General features: G+C 36.2%; 4 protein-coding genes and 1 pseudogene across 4 annotated transcripts; all 5 read left to right on the top strand.

Annotated features, from left to right (window-relative positions):
• Positions 2-809, top strand: LOC18614443 (annotated as a pseudogene).
• LOC108661445 (putative UPF0481 protein At3g02645) lies at positions 1,732-14,966 on the top strand. Its single transcript, XM_018118503.1, has 2 exons — positions 1,732-1,824; positions 13,727-14,966. Exon 2 carries the CDS (start codon positions 13,740-13,742, stop codon positions 14,964-14,966), a length of 1,227 nt encoding a protein of 408 aa, XP_017973992.1. The 5' UTR covers positions 1,732-1,824; positions 13,727-13,739.
• On the top strand, positions 2,080-3,087 carry LOC108661447 (UPF0481 protein At3g47200-like). Its single transcript, XM_018118512.1, has one exon. It carries the CDS (start codon positions 2,080-2,082, stop codon positions 3,085-3,087), a length of 1,008 nt encoding a protein of 335 aa, XP_017974001.1.
• LOC108661446 (putative UPF0481 protein At3g02645) lies at positions 4,577-7,291 on the top strand. Its single transcript, XM_018118508.1, has 2 exons — positions 4,577-5,590; positions 7,190-7,291. The coding sequence occupies exons 1-2, from the start codon at positions 4,577-4,579 to the stop codon at positions 7,289-7,291; spliced, it is 1,116 nt and encodes a 371-aa protein (XP_017973997.1).
• Positions 9,406-11,481, top strand: LOC108663678 (UPF0481 protein At3g47200-like). The gene is made up of 2 exons (XM_018128941.1): positions 9,406-9,609; positions 9,836-11,481. The coding sequence occupies exon 2, from the start codon at positions 9,847-9,849 to the stop codon at positions 11,302-11,304; it is 1,458 nt and encodes a 485-aa protein (XP_017984430.1). The 5' UTR covers positions 9,406-9,609; positions 9,836-9,846; the 3' UTR covers positions 11,305-11,481.

Raw genomic sequence — 17,896 nt, 5'->3', positions numbered from 1 at the left:
AATTGATGTCCCTGAAGAAGACTTAGTGCCTGGGCCTGAGTGTTGTATTTACAAGGTCCCTAGTCGTTTTCGTGGAGCAAAGCCAAAAGTCTTCACTCCGCAGTTGATTTCAATAGGGCCTATTCATCATGGTAACACAAATTTGGCTCGAATGGAGAGGCAAAAGCAGAGATATTATAAAAAATTTTGTCAAAAGGACTTCCAAGAAAACATTGGAAGAATTTGCCAGCTTCATCAAAGCGCATGTAAGTGACACATGCAGGTGTTATGATGTCGAATATGTCTTTGACACTGAGTTGGAGGTTTCTAAGTTTGTGAAGATGATATTATTTGACTCGGTTTTTATCATCGAGTTGTTCTTGAGGAACTCTGAAAAAGAAGTCAACGACTTTTTATTCGATAAGGTGTGGTTAAGAGTTGAACTCGAAATGGATTTGTTATTACTTGAAAATCAACTCCCGTTCTTTATCCTTGAAGCTCCATAGAAGCTAGCTTTTGCTACCTCTGATAAACCCTCTTTTCTCCGATTTGCTTGCTTGTACTTCAACGCGAACAAAGATAATTTATTCAACAAAAAGGGGATTAAACACTTTATGGATTTAACTAGAAGCATTCTAGTGAGAACTTGTCTTGCAAACTCAATTGAGAGAATCAACAAGATGTACAGCGCAATGATGTTGCGTGAGGCTGGTGTTAAGTTTGAAGCTATTAGAGATAACTTTGATGTAAGTAACTTGAGAGATAACTTTGATGTAAGTAACTTGAACGTAAAATTTGAAAAGGGAGTGCTACAAATATCAAACAATTAGCATTTGCATTACGCAAAGGGTTCATATATGGCAGGTGGTGTTTGGGCCACGGTTCAACAAAATGTCAGTTAGGATTTTGTGAAGCAGTTTTGATTCTGCTGGAGAAGGTGAGTTAATCTGAACAATCAAGTAGGTATAGCTCCGTTTGTGGTCTGTTTTGTCCTTGAACATTTCGGTAAAAATTTTCCCAGCTCCATGTGGCCCACGAATATAGAAATTAACGTGGCTGGAATTAGTGAAGAGGCAATCACAAATCAAAGTTTCAACATGAGAGATCTAGGACTCAACAATCTTTTCTTTTGTTGAATGGGAGCCTGCTCTGTGGAGTTGTTATCTCAGAAAAACACTACAAAATTTCGATATGACAAATGTGGGGCTGCGTATGCTTTTACCCTTGGCCTTTGTGGCCATGTACATTGATTTTAAGGCATGTAGTTCCTGGAGTTATTCAATTAGGCAATGATCAACCAGCTGCTCCCCTGGTAAAAAACAGAAAAGTGGGTTGGAATTGAATGAGAGAAATTGTTTTTCCACATGTTTTGATGATGCGAGGGTGGAGGAACTCCTCCTGTTAGGCTAGTATTAATTCGCATGGAGAGACAAGTGTAGATAGAATTTGGGTAGGACCCATGCTTTCACTCAGCCAGGTCTAGCGAGTCCCACAGACGATTTTGATTCAAGGGTGCGTGGGACCGACCCGGGATGGAGATTGGACCCGCATCCAAAGCCACAGACCTGACAACTAACAGGCTAACAAGGAATAAGTTTTAACAGCTAACAGGCAATAAGTTTTTGTACGAAAAATTGACTCGTAGACGACTTGTGCAATCCAGGGATGGGACTTTAGAAACAAGGTGGGCATTTTGCCTCTGTAAATGTGAGAGAACTTTGCTCATTACTCTCGCCAAGCCTCACAGGAACCAGCTGTATTCAATAACAAAATCGAGTTGGTTCATCTCGCATTTTTAACCTTGAGCTGTTTCTACTGGTTTGATCCTTTTCTTCAGTATCAGAGGTATGTACTTCTATTCTTATGAGTGTTTTGATTTTATTTATTTTTTATCTTTAGCTAATTGCTTCACTTTTGATGAAATTAAGTTCCTTCATCTGAATCTAACCCTATGTTTTTTTGGGATAAATCTAAAGTTGTGGCTTGATAAGGCTTTAATCTGTTGGACTTAATAAAGCTTAAATCTTGATTAATTCTGCTGCTATTGCTAACTAGTGAGAAATGTTGTCGTTTGTTTACATGAGAAGGAAAGTTGCAAATATGGCAAACACCGACCAAGAAATTGCTCCATTTATTGAAAAAAGCCAGCAACCCCAAGATTTGGCAATTGATATCCATGAAGAAGACTTAGAGCCTGCGCCTGAGTGTTGTATTTACAAAGTCCCTAGACGTTTTCGTGAAGCAAAAGAAAATGCCTACACTCCAACTTTGATTTCAATAGGACCTCTTCATCGTGGTAAGACAAATTTGGGTCGAATGGAGTCGCAAAAGCAGAGATATTACAAAAAATTTTGTCAAAGGACTTCCAAGAAGACATTGGAAGAATTTGTGAGCTTCATCCAAGAGCATTTAAATCGTATATGCAAGTGTTATCAAGTCCAATTTGTCTTTAGGACTGAGTCGGAGGCTTCCAAGTTTACGGAGATGATACTATATGATGCAGTTTTTATCATTGAGTACTTCTTGAGGAACTTTGAAAGAGAAGTCAACGACTTCTTATTCCATAGAGAATGGTTAAGTGTTGAACTTCAAACGGATTTAATGTTACTTGAAAATCAACTCCCGTTCTTTCTCCTTAAAGATCTATATAACCTAGCTTTCGCTACTTCTAATAAACCCTCTTTTCTCCATCTTGCTCGCCTGTACTTCAAAGTCGATGAAGACCAAACATTAGACCAAAAGGGGATTAAACACTTCACAGATTTAATTAGATGCCATGCAGTGACAACTCACCCTTCAAACTTGGTTGAGAAAACCAACAACAGATACAGTGCAACGATGTTGCGTGCTGTTGGTGTTCGGTTTAAAGCTGTGGACGACTGCTTGCTTAATGTCAAATTTGAGGAGGGAGTGCTAAAAATCCCATCTTTTCGTGTGGAGTATGAAACTGAGACTGTTTTTAGAAACCTAATAGCCTTCGAGCAATGTCACTATCCAAATGAGGCCTATTTTTGTGGTTATATTCAACTACTGGATTCTCTTGTTGATGTCGCTGAAGATGTAAATTTACTGATTAAAATGGGGANTAATTGGGTTGTGGATTATTAAATGATATATAAATCAAAGTTAGAGTCTCTAAATTTTACAACTAAAGTTTATATGTTTGTTACGTTTTTATTTAACTAAATATGTTAATTTAATATTAATTGATCCCTTTTATTTAGATGGATCAATTAAGTGTATAAATTTATGGATCAAAATGTAAAATAATATATTTTAGACAGATAGATTTTATTTTTGGATTTCGGACAAAACAAGTTGTACGGAGATGGAGACTTTAGTCCCATTTTAAACTTGCCTCATATGTCATTGTAATGAAAACGGGTAGGCTAATGTTGTAGCTATTAATTTATACGGAAGAGACCGTCAGTCTGGTGGGCAACCAATCTTGATTATTTGAGTATCTCGTAATTGATAGCAATTAAATATATTTTTCTATTAATTTTGTAATAGTTGTATGAAAAAATATATGATTTTATTTTATTTTAACCAAGGATAAGAAAATCTAAGCAAAAGAAAAGCGAAAGAATCAACTTATTATTATTTAACTTAAATGAATGAATTGAGACAAAAAAAAGAGTCGGTCCATAATCATACAAGTCGGCGACTTAGTTGTTACGCTTTTACTTTGGACTCTTTGTGGAAGATGAGCAAATGATAAGGGCAATGAACGTAGATTAAAATAAACCCTTATGATGTTTACATTTATGGTTGAAGAGTTGAAAGTAGAGGTATGACTTCTGAGTCGCCTATTATTTAGTCCTCTTTAGTCAAATGAAGGAATATGATATCTGTGGCGCCTGGCAAAAGAGTGGGTTTTGTTTCTTTGGAGGTGGGGAGGAAAAAGGATCTTTATTACCGTTCATATTGTATTATAATTAGTGAATCTTTTAGCTTAGCTTTGGCAAAACCTGGAAGGGCATTTGCATTATAGGAAAAGAGATTGAAGGGCCTACATATACATATATATATATATATATATTTCCAATTTCAGGTCAAGTGTTCCTCTCATCCAAGCATAGCATACTTGACCAAAACATAGTTTAAAATATATATAAAAATGGTGGTGTCCCTTTCATGTGCTTGTTATGGGTCCCCATGCACAACCACAAAGAATGGGGTCGAACATCCTTACCAGTTTCTAATATATATTGTTAATTACTATGAAATTGATCAATTATAGTTTAATATTTAAATATTGAAAATGCCTTCCATTGGATATGTATAAATTATTGAAGCCAATGTCTACATCTGGAATTCGACTATTATGTTATTTATAAAATTATATTACTTTTTTTGTCAACTTATAGTGTATTTTTTATTTATTTATTTATTTATTATCCTTAGCAAATTGCTTCACTTTTGATGAAATAAAGTATTTCATCTAGACTTGATCTTAAGTTTTTGTGGTAAATCTAAAGTTGAACCCTTATAAGCGCCCGAAAACGAAAGTTGGGGCTTGACCTGATTAATTCTGTTGCTATTGCTCACTAGTGAGAATTGTGGTTTGTTTTTACATGAGAAGGAAGTTGCAAATATGGCAAACACCGACCAAGAAATTGCTCCACTAAATGAAAACAACGACCAACCCAAAGATTCAGCAATTGATATCCCTGAAGAAGACTTAGAGCCTGCGCCTGAGTGCAGTATTTACAAGGTCCCTAGTTGTTTTCGTGAAGCAAACCAAAAAGCCTACATTCCTCAGTTGATTTCAATAGGGCCTCTTCATCATGGTAACGAAAATTTGGCTACAATGGAACGGAAAAAGCTGAGATATTACAAGAAATTTTCAGAAAGGACTTGTGAGAAGACATTGAAACAATTTGAGAGCTACATCGAAGATCATGCAGAAGGTATATGTAGGTGTTATGAAATCCAGTGTATTCTTTTGTTAGAGGCTCCCAAGTTTAAGAAGATAATATTACATGATGCAGTTTTTATAATTGAGCTCTTCTTGAGGGAAAGTGAAAATTATTCCGACGATGACTTCTTAAGCCGCAAAGCATTGTTAAGTGTCGAACTTCCAACAGATTTGATGTTACTTGAAAATCAACTCCCGTTGTTTGTCCTTAAAGAACTATATAACCTAGCATTTCCTAACTCTGGTATCTCTTTTCTCGAACTTGCTTGTTGGTACTTCGATATCCATACTGATCGATCATTGAAAGAAAAAGAGATTAAACATTTTACGGATTTAATTAGATACCAAGTAGTGAGTAATCGTCCGCGAAACATTGATCGGTCGAGAATCCACAATATCTACAATGCATCGATGTTGCATGAGGCTGGTGTGAAGTTTACTGGTGTTAAAAGTGGTATATTTAAGATTGGTAGGAGTACAATTAATAATACTATAAACAGCTTGCTTGACGTAGACTTTGAGAAGGGAGAGCTAAAACTCCCAGCTATTGATGTAGCGTATGAAAGTGAGACTCGTTTCAGAAATCTGATGGCTTTCGAACAATGTCACTATCCACATAAGGCTCACTTTTGTAGTTATATTCAATTACTAGACTCTCTTGTTGACACTAGTGAAGATGTAGATTTACAGGTAAAAGAAAAGAATTATTGTCAATAGATTGGGTAGCAGAGCAGCTGTGGCGGATGTGATTAACAATCTTGCAGTGGGAATTGTACATTCAACTACGCTCTATGGCAAAATCGGACGTGATCTAAACCAGTACAATGATAATTCTTGGAATCATAGATGGGCAGCCTTGAAGCATGTCTACTTCAACAATCTTTGGAGAGGAACTGCGACTGTTGCTGCTTTTATTGTGGTGGTACTCACTCTTACGCAAGCTATATTGGCAATCTTGGAACGAGTAAAGCCCACAAAATAAAATCAGTCTTTTTATTTGTACTAATATGTGTTTATTTCGCAGTTTTAAGTTTATTTGCTTGACCGTTTGAGTAGAAGGGTGGTTTGGTTTCGACCTTTGTTGCTTTTATCAGGGAACAATTGTATTCCTATTAGATGTCATAATTTTATGAGATTAGATTGGTTCTATTCAAAACCCACATCTTTCCTTATTGATTATTCTCCTTTTGTCCAAAGTAATCGTATTAAAATAAAATTTTAGAATCCATCAAATTTCTAACTTGTAATAATTAAAAAAGTTTTACACAGAATTTTAAAACAAAAAAAATCAAGATCTCAAATTGCTTTTTCCAAACTTATATCACTTTAAAAACAAGGCTCATAATTACAAGAGAGAATAAAAAATAGACAACCGATCACTAAAGGTAATTTGGGTCTGGCTGATTCCTTGAAAACTTAAGCCCAACTCACCCATTTTATATATATTTTATTATTATATATAAAAAATAATTTTACATTAGTATTTGAAAATATATTTTAGAATTAAAATATAATAAAATAAAGTATTTATTAATAAAAATAACAGTATTCTTGGGTCAAACCTTGTAGAACCTGAGCCTAGAAAATCATATCCAGGCCGCCTGTCCTATCAGGCCTGCAGGCTTCTGCTGATAACTTGGTCCATGGAGAGATCCACCAGCCACTCTCCTGTAGTTGGGTTTGGCCGATGTGAATTAAGCTGGTATGTTTTAGCCCATTAAAAAGAAGGGTCCAAATAATAATCCGCATGGCGATAGTCAACCCAATCAAGGAAGCAGTGCGAAGTGCAGCAGCTTAGCAGGGGGGCAAACTGCGAAATCAGTGAAAGTCTGAAGGAGGAAGAGACAATTCATGGTGGTGGAGAATTGATTCTGATGGGGAAGGTGAGTCACTCTGAACAATCAAGTAGGTAAACTTCCATTTCTGGTCTGTTTTTTCCTTGAACGTTTTGGTGAAAGTTTTCCTAGCCTCATGTGGTCAACAAATATAGAAATTAACATGTTTTGAATTGGTTAAGAGAAAATCACTAATCAAAATTCCAACATGGGAGATCTATGACTCCGCAATTTTTTTTCTTTTGTTGAGTTGGAGCCTAGTCTGTGGAGTGGTTATCTCAGAAAAAACGCTACAAAATTGCAATATTGACTAATGTTCCATGGCCTCTTCGCTGCACGTTCCATACAATTATCCGCAGGATTCATGGCCTCTTCCCTGTTCTACTGGTGACAACAACATATACCATGCAATGTAGATTTAACAAATATATGCTGTACATGTGAGTATTTTCAGGAGTACGAAAGCAGAATGAGAGCACATGATTTGAGCTCTTCTTCCAGAGTTGCACAGAATGGGTACTTATTGGATGAGGGGGCAGGGCTGTTTTCTATTTGATGCTGAAAAGGAAGGGGCTGTGATGTTTTTCTGACTTCTGAGATATGTTTTGTATATGGTGATTTCATTTCTGACTATGTATTAATTCCCTGTTGGTGGGTTACAATTTTGATAACCCCCAAGTATTATCAAAAAATAAATGACTGGAGAAGTGTGCCTAGTGATGTCAAATCTCGGTATAAAGTATTGACAGAGCAATAACTTTTTGTCACGTGCAAAAAAAGACAAGGAAAACGCAATAATTTTGTGCAATCAAAGGATGGGTCTTTAAAATAAGGTGGTCATTTTCCTGTGTTAACTTTGAGAGAAGGTTGTTCATTACTGCCAGCCGTATAAAACTGAAACGCCAAGACTAACCGGATCCAGTTGTACTCAACACTTTGCAACTAAGTTGGCTCATTTTGCACTTTGAACCTTGAGCTGTTTGCTGTTTCATCTGGTTTGATCCTCCTTTGCAGCATTAGAGCTACGTACTTCTATTCTTAATTTAGAGGCTATTGATTTCATTTATTTATTTATTTTATCTTTAACAAATTGCTTCACTTTTGATGCAATTAAGATCTTTCATCTGGATCTGATCCCAGGTTTTTGTGGTAAATCTAAAGTTGAACCTTAGCCAGTATCCCAAAACCAAAGTTGGGGCATGATTAATTTTGTTGCTATTGCTCACTAGTGAGTCTTGTCGTTTGTTTTACATGAAAAGGATGTTGCAAATATGGCGAACACCGATAAAAAAGTGCTCCACTAATTGAAAACAACTACCAACCCCAAGATTTGGAAATTGAAATCCCTGGTGAAGTCTTAGAGCTTGTGCCCGAGTGTTGTATTTAAAGGTCCTAGTCGTTTTCATGAAGCAAACCAACAAAGCCTACACTCCTCAATTGATTTCAATAGAACCTATTCATCATGGGAATGAAAAATTGGCTCAAATGGAACGGCAAAAGCTGAGGTATTACAAGAAATTTTTGGAAAGGACTTCCGAGGAGACATTGAAAGAATTTATTCAACAAAATTTGAATAAATTTATTCAAATTTATTTTGAGGTATTACTTGCTTGCTTGTACTTCAACGCGAACGAAGATAATTTATTCAACAAAAAGGGAATTAAACACTTTATGGATTTAACTAGATGCATTCTAGTGAGAACTTATCTTTCAAACTCAATTGAGAGAATCAACAACATGTACAGCGCAATGATGTTGCGTGAGGCTGGTGTTAAGTTTGAAACTATTAGAGATAACTTTGATGTAAGTAATTTGTACGTAAAGTTTGAACAGGGAGTGCTACAAATATCAAACAATTAGCATTTGCATTACGCAAAGGGTTCATATATGGCAGGTGGTGTTTGGGCCACGGTTCAAGAAAATGTCAGTTAAGATTTTGTGAAGGAGTTTTGATTCTGCTGGAGAAGGTGAGTTAATTTGAACAATCAAGTAGGTATAACTCCATTTGTGGTCTGTTTTGTCCTTGAACATTTCGGTAAAAATTTTCCCAGCTCCATGTGGCCCACGAATATAGAAATTAACGTGGCTGGAATTGGTGAAGAGGCAATCACAAATCAAAGTTTCAACATGAGAGATCTAGGACTCAACAATCTTTTCTTTTGTTGAATGGGAGCCTGCTCTGTGGAGTTGTTAGCTCAGAAAAACACTACAAAATTTCGATATGACAAATGTGGGGCTGCGTATGCTTTTACCCTTGGCCTTTGTGGCCATGTACATTGAATTTAAGGCATGTAGTTCCTGGAGTAATTCAATTATGCAATGATCAACCAGCTGCTCCCCTGGTAAAAAACAGAAAAGTGGGTTGGAATTGAATGAGAGAAATTGTTTTTCCACATGTTTTGATGATGCGAGGGTGGAGGAACTCCTCCTGTTAGGCTAGTATTAATTCGCATGGAGAGACAAGTGTAGATAGAATTTGGGTAGGACCCATGCTTTCACTCAGCCAGGTCTAGCGAGTCCCACAGACGATTGTGATTCACGGGTGCGTGGGATCGACCCGGGATGGAGATTGGACCGGCATCCAAAGCCACAGACCTGACAACTAACAGCTTACAAGAAATAAGTTTTAACAGCTAACAAGCAATTAGTTTTTGTACGAAAAATTGACTCGTAGACGACTTGTGCAATCCAAGGATGGGACCTTAAAAACAAGGTGGGCATTTTGCCTCTCTAAATGTGAGAGAACTTTGCTCATTACTTTCGCCAAGACTTACAGGAACCAGTTGTATTCAATAACAAAACCAAGTTGGTTAATCTCGCACTTTGAACCTTGAGCTGTTTCTACTGGTTTGATCCTTTTCTTCAGCATCAGAGGTATGTATTTCTATTCTTATGAGGGTTTTGATTTTATCTACTTTTTATCTTTCGCTAATTGCTTCACTTTTGATGAAATTAAGTTCCTTCATCTGAATCTAACCTTATGTATTTTTGAGGTAAATCTAAAGTTGTGGCTTGATAAGGCTTTAATCTAAACGTGTGGCTTGATTAATTCCATTGCTATTGCTCACCGATGTTAATTGTCGTTTGTTTACATGAGAAGGAAGTGCATATATGGCAGCAAACACCGGCCAAGAAATTGCTCCACTAAATGAAAACAACGACCAACCCAAAGATCCGGCAATTGATGTCCCTGGGCCTGAGTGTTGTATTTTCAAGATCCCTAGACGTTTTCGTGCAGGAAACGAAGAAGCCTACACTCCTCACTTGATTTCAATAGGGCCTATTCATCATGGTGACAAAAATTTGACTCAAATGGAGTTGCAGAAGCAGAGATGTTACAAGAAATTTTTGGAAACCACTTCTCAGGAGAGATTGACAGAATTTCATGGATACGTCAAATCCCATTTAATACGTATATGCAGGTGTTATGAAGTCCAATTTATCTGTAACTTGGAGGTTTCTCAGCTTATTGAGATAATATCAAATGATGCAGTTTTTATCATCGCGCTCTTCTTGAGGGATTGGGCGGAAAAACAAAAATCCACCGACAAGGACTGCAACGATGATGAGGAGGATGTCTACCACGTCTTAAACCAAAGAGATGACAAGGAGGATGACTACTACAATTTCTTAAACAACAGTGCATTGTTAAGAGTTAACCTTCTAACGGATTTGACGTTACTTGAAAATCAAATCCCGTTCTTCGTCCTTGAAGATCTATATAAGCTAGCTTTCTTCATCTCTGATAAAACCTCTTTTCTCGATCTTGCTTGCTTGTACTTCGGTATCAAAAAAGATCCATCATTCGAGGAAAAGAAGATTAAACACTTTACAGATTTGATTAGATATCAGGTGCTGAGGGCTTATCCGTTGACGTATGACATGCGTGTAGGAAACCACAACATGCACAACGCAACGAAGTTGCATGAGGCTGGTGTTAAGTTTAAATGTACTGAAGTTAGTCATGATTTTGGTGTTATGTTTAATGGTGTTTCATATGATTGTTTTTTGATTCATGGGCCTGAGTTTGAAGGTTTTCAGTCTGTGGATACGGTTAAGGATGATGTGCTCGAATCTACTACGTACAGCTTGCTTCAGGTACACTTTGAGAAGGGTCTACTAAAATTGTTAACTATTGATGTCGAGTACGAAACTGAGATTCGTTTTAGAAACTTGATGGCCTTCGAACAATATTATTATCCAAAAAAGACTTATTTTTGTAGTTATATTAAACTATTAGACTCTCTTATTGACACTAAGGAAGATGTAGATTTACTGATAAAAGAACAAATTATTGTCAATAAATTGGGTAGCAGTGCAGCTGTGGCAACTATGATTAACAAACTTGCTGTGGGAGTTGTACAATCAACTTTGCTCTATGGTGAAATCGGTTTGAAACTAAACCGGCATTATAAAAGTTCTTGGAATCGTAGATGTGCATCCTTGAAGCATGTTTATTTCAACACTCTTTGGAGAGGAACTGCTACTGTTGCTGCTTTCATCGTGGTGGTACTCACTCTCACACAAACCGTATTGGCAATCTTAGATAGAGCAAAGCCTACAAAATAAATACTCTTACTTGATTGCAGTGTTTGATTCAATGACAAATAAAATCAATCTTTTTATGTGTGTTTGTTTTGTACTTTTTAAGTTTACTTGCCCTTCCACTTTGAGTGGAAAGAGAATTTGGTTTCAAGCTTTGTTGCCCTTATCAATGAACAATTGTATGCCTACTAGATTTTGTCATATTTTTATGGGATTGGCTTGTTCCTTGTATGTAACTACTAACCAGTAGTAAGACCATGACTCATTCTCTTTCTTTTTTACTTCTTATATTCAAAGGCCACAACCTTTTTTACTAATTATTCTTTATTTCCTTTGTTCTAACTAAAGTATTAAAATAAATTTGTGAATTTATTAAATGTGTAATTTGTACAAGAACTGGACTTGGAATTCGTCCCAGAGCAGGGGATGAATGAGTTTCATTAGCCTCGGTTTAAGGCCATTTTTCTTTCCTTTTAAGTGCCTTATATGACGTTAATGCAACGAGCTTTGTGGTTCAGCTCTGCATCTTTATCTGCATAATTATCAAGTAGTTAACTCTACTCTCAGTCTCAGTCGTTTATTTTTCCTAAGAAAGATGAACTTTAGTCTCTGTCATTCATTTATCATACGTTAAGTACTCTAAAAACACATTGCCATTGATTTTCAACCCTACTTTCCTACTTTTGTTAATATAGATGCTGTGACAATTTTGCACTACTTGAATCCATTTCTTCCACGTCTCTTAATTACTTCCAAAAAATGTTGTGAGTCCACAAATGAAAAACTATGGGAAACATTGTCATTCTTCAATGAATGACTTTTTTGGTGTGAAAAGAGGGAATTATGTCAAGAATTCTAAATCAAAATTCAAACATTTTTCATTAGTTTTTAATTTGTTAAAAATATTGCCTGTTAGTCACCCTTATATTTACCTACACCAAAGAAATATAGTAATATACTACCTCATAATGTGAACTGAGGAGGCGCCGAAAAATAATATTTTCCTCGCAAAATTGACCCTTTTTAATAAATAATATTTTATGGTTAAGAGAACAGTGAGCATATGGTGATAAGAATAAATGCTAGAAAAGTTTAAGTCTATTCATTGCCTAATCGAAAGGCTACGTTAAGTACCCCAGGGTTGTCACCATCTAGCAAATGTTTCACGAGCCCACATTCTTCGAAGACAACATGGCAACTATCATGCTCAGTTTTGGTTCCTGTTTTATAGTTATTGTGTTTATTGGATTTAACTGTGTGAAATTTTCAGTTCGCAGCTGATCAAGTTTACTTATAATGCTGTCAGACCAAGGGACATTCTGAACCGGATAATTGTTGTCACTGAGGTGTCCTGTAAACTCAGAACGGCTCCATGTTCCTCGGTTGCCATCTAGATGGTTCCCTGCAAAGAACTGACCAAGCAAACCCTGTCCTGGATCTTGTAGTACTCGAGCTTGCAGTCCGTAGATATGATGCTGAACTTGCAGGGGGTATTCTGGAGTAGATCGTCCCTAGACTACCCATTACCAAATGGCTGCAGTTAAGAACCAGATGAAAATGGCAACCCAGCACACTCCATTAAGGATTTGCAGAATACAAAGGTAGTTTGCTGCCTGACATGTTATGAAGGGTTTTAACATATTTCATTCTATTTCCGGTAGCCGGGGAATCCTGCACAAGTTTTGAATTTGGATTCCATGAGCCATGTGCCATCTGCAAATAGCATTCTCCTTGCAGAACGTACACATATCATATTAGAGTACACAGAAAATGAAAAAAAAAATCAAAACTAAATAATCACTTTAAACAACCTCTTAAACAATGATTTTTTGTCACTTCAAACAAAACGATAAAGACAAAACAATGAAGATGTGCAATCGAAAGTTGGGACTTAATCGAATGATGTGCAATCTAAACTAAATAATAATAATTTAGGGTTGACTCTTAATTAGAAGACATGTGCATTCGAAGTATGGGACTTAAATAAACATGGTGGGCATTTTCCTTTGTTGGATCTGAGAGAACCCTTGTTCATTACTCTCGAATCGTAAAAAACTGCAACGCCAAGAATTGCCATATCCTGTTGTACTCAATAATCCAACTAAGTTGGCTCATTTCGCACTTTGAACTTCGAGCTGTTTCTCCTGGTTTGATCCTCCTTCTCCTCTCCGGCATCAGAGGTACGTACTTATATTCTTATGACAGTATTGATTAATTTTCTTTACTTTTACCTTTAGCTAATTGCTTCACCTTTGATGAAATTAAGTTGCTTCATCTACATCTGACCCTAAGATTTTTTTTGGAATAAATCCAAGGTTAGGGCTTAATAAGTGTCCCAGATCTAAAGTTTGAAATACTCTGTTGGACTTAATAAAGCTTAAATCTTGATTAATTCTGCTGCTATTGCTAACTACTGAGAAATATTGTCATTTGTTTACATGAGAAGAAAAGTTGCAAATATGGCAAACACCGACCAAGAAATTGCTCCACTTATTGAAAAAAGCCAGCAACCCCAAGATTTGGCAATTGATATCCCTGAAGAAGACTTAGAGCCTGCGCCTGAGTGTTGTATATATCAGGTCCCTAGTCGTTTTCGTGCAGCAAACGGAAAAGCCTACACTCCACAGTTGATTTCAATAGGGCCTCTTCATCATGGTAAGACAAATTTGGGTCGAATGGAGAGGCAAAAGCAGAGATATTACGAGAAATTTTTGCAAAGGATTTCCAAGGAGACTTTGAACGAACTTGAGAGCTACGTCAAAAAGCAAGTAAAACGTATATGCCGGTGTTATGATGTTCAATTTGCCTTGGCCACTGAGTCAAAGGCTTTCGAGTTTATGAAGATGATACTGTATGATGCAGTCTTTATCGTTGAGTTGTTCTTGAGAAACTTTGAAAATGAAGTCAACCATAGAGAATGGTTCAATGTTGAACTTCAAACGGATTTGATGTTACTAGAAAATCAACTCCCGTTCTTTGTCCTCGAAGATCTATATAACTTGGCTTTGACTGCCTCTGATAAACCCTCTTTTCTCCGTCTTGCTTGCTTGTACTTCAAAGTCGATGAATATGTAGCATCAGACGAGAAGGGGATTAAACACTTTACGGATTTGATTAGATATTATCAAGTGAGAACTCGCCCCTCAAACTTTGTTGAGAGAACTGACAGCACATACAGTGCAACGATGTTACGTGATGCTGGTGTTCATTTTAAAGCTGTAGAAGACTGCTTGCTTAACGTCAAATTTGAGGACAACGAACTACAAATCCCATCTCTTCGTGTGGAGTATGAAACTGAGACTTTTTTAAGAAACCTGATTGTCTTTGAACAATGTCATTATCCAAAGGAAGCTTATATTTGTGGTTATATTCACTTATTAAATTCTTTTGTTGATGCTGTTGAAGATGTAAATTTACTGGTAAAAAGAGGGATTATTTCTCATACAGTGGGAAGCAATGCAGCTGTGGCAGATATGATTAACAACCTTATGGTGGGAGTTACAAGTTTGTGCTACTACAAAATCGGAAAGGATCTAATGCAGTATTCTCTAAAGCCTATAAAACAGCTTCGTGCAAGAACGGTCGGTTATATAACTCCTGGGAGTGTGATAGCGATTTATTTGGGGTATTTCACTATCATACAAACTATATTGGCAATCTTGGATCGAGTAAAGCCCGTAAAATAAATACGCCTACTAGATTGCAATTTTTCATTCAATTAAGATGCAATTCCGTTTTTTGATTTGTGTTAATTTGTGTTTGTTTCATGTTTTTAAATTTATTTACCTTTTCACTTTAAGTAGAAGGAGAGCTTGGTTTCAAGTTTGTTGCTTTTATCATGAATTGATGTTGTTACTATCAATGAACAATTGTGTGGCTATTAGATTTTTTATCATATTTTTATGGAACTGGCTTGTTTCTTATTACGCTATTACTAACTAGTAGTAGGATTCTATCTCCGTATTTTCCTTCTCTATTTAAGGGTCACAATTTTTTTTACTAATTATTCCATTTTTTAAAGTAATTATGTTGCAATAAATCTTAAATTTATTAAATGTGTAACAATTAAAAAAATTTTATCCAAACTATTAAATTTCAAACTTCTATCTTTTAAAAAAAGGGAAAAAAATTTCTTGATTAAAAGAAAAAATAAAAATGGATAGTTGTTCAAAGAGATCATTGAGTTTGATTGATTCTTTGAAAATTTAAGGCCAACTTGCCTATTTAAGTTATATTTAGGAATAATGTTAAAAAAAAACTTATAAATTATTAAAGGAAATTTTAATAAATCTTTAATTTTGTATTGCATTCAATAAATCTTTATACATTTATTTTGAGTTAAATAAGTCCTTATGAATAATGATTGACTAATTGTTATTAATTGAATGAAACTTATTATTTTATACTCACATAGATCTGACGTGATATTGATGTGAAAGGTAAAAAATATCATATAATTATGTAATTATGTGATATTAGTATATCACGTTATCATTAATTATGACATATCAATATATTATTTTATTACTAATTATAACATGTCATATGGTATAGAGTGAAAAGTGACATTTTAATTATGAAAACCATTAGTCATAAGGCTTATTTGATTCAAAATAAAAGTATCAAGATTTAATTAAACGTAAGAAAAGAATAAAAATTTATTTGAATTTTTTTCAATAATTTAAAATTTTTTTTAGATATTATATTTTATATTTATTATTGAATATTAAAATATATTTTTATATTAATAGTTTAAAGTATATTTAAAAATTAAATTAAAAATAATATAATGTTTCTTTATATAATAACATTATGGGGTCGAGCCGGTTCGCTCCGTGGACAGTTCTAGCAGCCACCCACCAATGGTTGGGCTGGGCTGATACTAAGTCAAGCTGGTACGTGGTAAGTGTTAGCCCATAAACAAGAAGTGTCCAAATTGCATGGCGCCCGCTAACCCAATCAAGGAAGCAGTGTGAAGAGCAGCAGCTTAGAAGGGGCGGAAACTGCGAAGTCAGTGAAAGTCTTGAAGAAGGAAGATACGAGTCATGGAGGTGGAGGGGGGCGGTGGTGATGGAAATAGGATCCGCATCCAAAGCCACTGGTATTGGGCCACAGCAATCGTTGCCCAATTTGGATAGGCTTTATCTTCGTATGGTGAAGGTTACGCGGGTGATCATCGTTTGATGCCCTTCAAAGCCTTCGCCGTCGCTTCTCTGTTCCTCGGCTCCTCTGCCTCCGCATCCGTCGCTTTCCTTAAAGCTTCCGGCATTCACAAGTTGGTGCAAACATGTCAAACTATTGCTTCCTTTGTTTTCCAATTTTCACCATCAACATTTGTAATCTTGTTTTATAATGTCGTTTGAACAGGTGGAAGATTTAATGGAAGTCGGTGCAAGAACTGGACTTGGAATTCGTCCAAGGGCGGGGGATGAATAAGAGTCTCAGCCTTGGTTTAAGGCCATTTTTTCTTTCTGGGTTTTCATTTTTCTTTCCTTTTTAGTGCCTTGTATTACCTTAATGCAATGAGTTTTGTGGTTCAGCTCTGTATCTTTATCTGCATAATTACCAAACAATTAACTGTACTCTCAGTCTTTGTCATTCATTTTTCTTGAGAAAGATAAAATTCAGTCTTTCACGTTTTTCTCTTTCGAATTATTCTCCTGAGTGTGAGAATCTGGAATTGCAGCTACGAACAAAGTTTTTGATCTTCAAAACATCATTGGTTTTCGTTTCCTCGGTGGCAACTGCTACTTTAGTTGTTTCTTCTCCGGAGAGACTGCTTAACGTGACCAAAGGAAAGTATACATTCTCACAGCATTCTCAGCAAAACAAAATCAGTGAGAGCATGTCTTTCGTTGCCTTTCGATTGTTTCATGGCAGCAAAGTAAGAGCCTGTGAATTTGGTATGACAAATAGATCAAATACCCTCAACATTCAAAGCATGATGAACATGGAGAGAGGGACAGGCAAAAAGAACTGCAGGAATATTTTTTACTGTAATCTGTTTCATGGTTTTTCTATGTTTTGATTTCTAATTCAGTGTTATATAGAAAATGTTGGGTTGTTCTGTTTAAAGCTTCAGCCTAATCGAAAGGCTATGTAAAGTAACCCCAGGGTTCTCACCATCTAGAAAATGTTTCATGAGCACACATTCTTTGAAGACAACATGGCATGTGCCATGCTCAGTTCTGGTTCCTTTTTGTTGTTTTTGGTACTTAATTGTGTTTGTTGCATTTAACGCTGTGAAATTTTCAGTTCGCAGCAGATCAAGTTTAATTGTAATGTTGTCAGACCAAGGGAGATTCTGCACTAGATAATTGTTGTCACTGAGATGTGCTGCAAACTCAGAACTGCTCCATATTCCTCGGTTGCCATTTGGCTGGTCCCCGGCGGAGAACTGACCAAGCAAACCCTATTCTGGATCTTCTAGTGAGCTTGCAGTCCGTAGCTCTGTGCTGAGCTTGCAGGGAATATTCTGGTGTAGATCGTCCCTGGACTGCCCATTACCAAATGGCTGCAGTTAAGAACCAGATGAAAATGGCAACCCAGCATACTCTATTAAGCATCTGCAGAATACAAAGGTAGTTTGCTGCGTGACATGCTATGAAGGGTTTTA

Source organism: Theobroma cacao, chromosome 1, assembly GCF_000208745.1.
Source record: "Theobroma cacao cultivar B97-61/B2 chromosome 1, Criollo_cocoa_genome_V2, whole genome shotgun sequence".
Lineage (NCBI taxonomy): Eukaryota > Viridiplantae > Streptophyta > Magnoliopsida > Malvales > Malvaceae > Theobroma > Theobroma cacao.
This window is presented reverse-complemented; position numbering and strand designations above follow the sequence as displayed.

What these genes read in the sequence shown, in the direction of transcription:
- LOC108663678 (XM_018128941.1), top strand. Translation starts at nt 9,847, where the DNA reads ATGGCAGCAAACACCGGCCAAGAAATTGCTCCACTAAATGAAAACAAC.
- LOC108661445 (XM_018118503.1), top strand. Translation starts at nt 13,740, where the DNA reads ATGGCAAACACCGACCAAGAAATTGCTCCACTTATTGAAAAAAGCCAG.
- LOC108661446 (XM_018118508.1), top strand. Translation starts at nt 4,577, where the DNA reads ATGGCAAACACCGACCAAGAAATTGCTCCACTAAATGAAAACAACGAC. An exon ending in GTGAAGATGTAGATTTACAG is followed by an intron (nt 5,591 to 7,189) that starts GTAAAAGAAAAG and finishes GAGTATTTTCAG; the next exon opens with GAGTACGAAAGCAGAATGAG.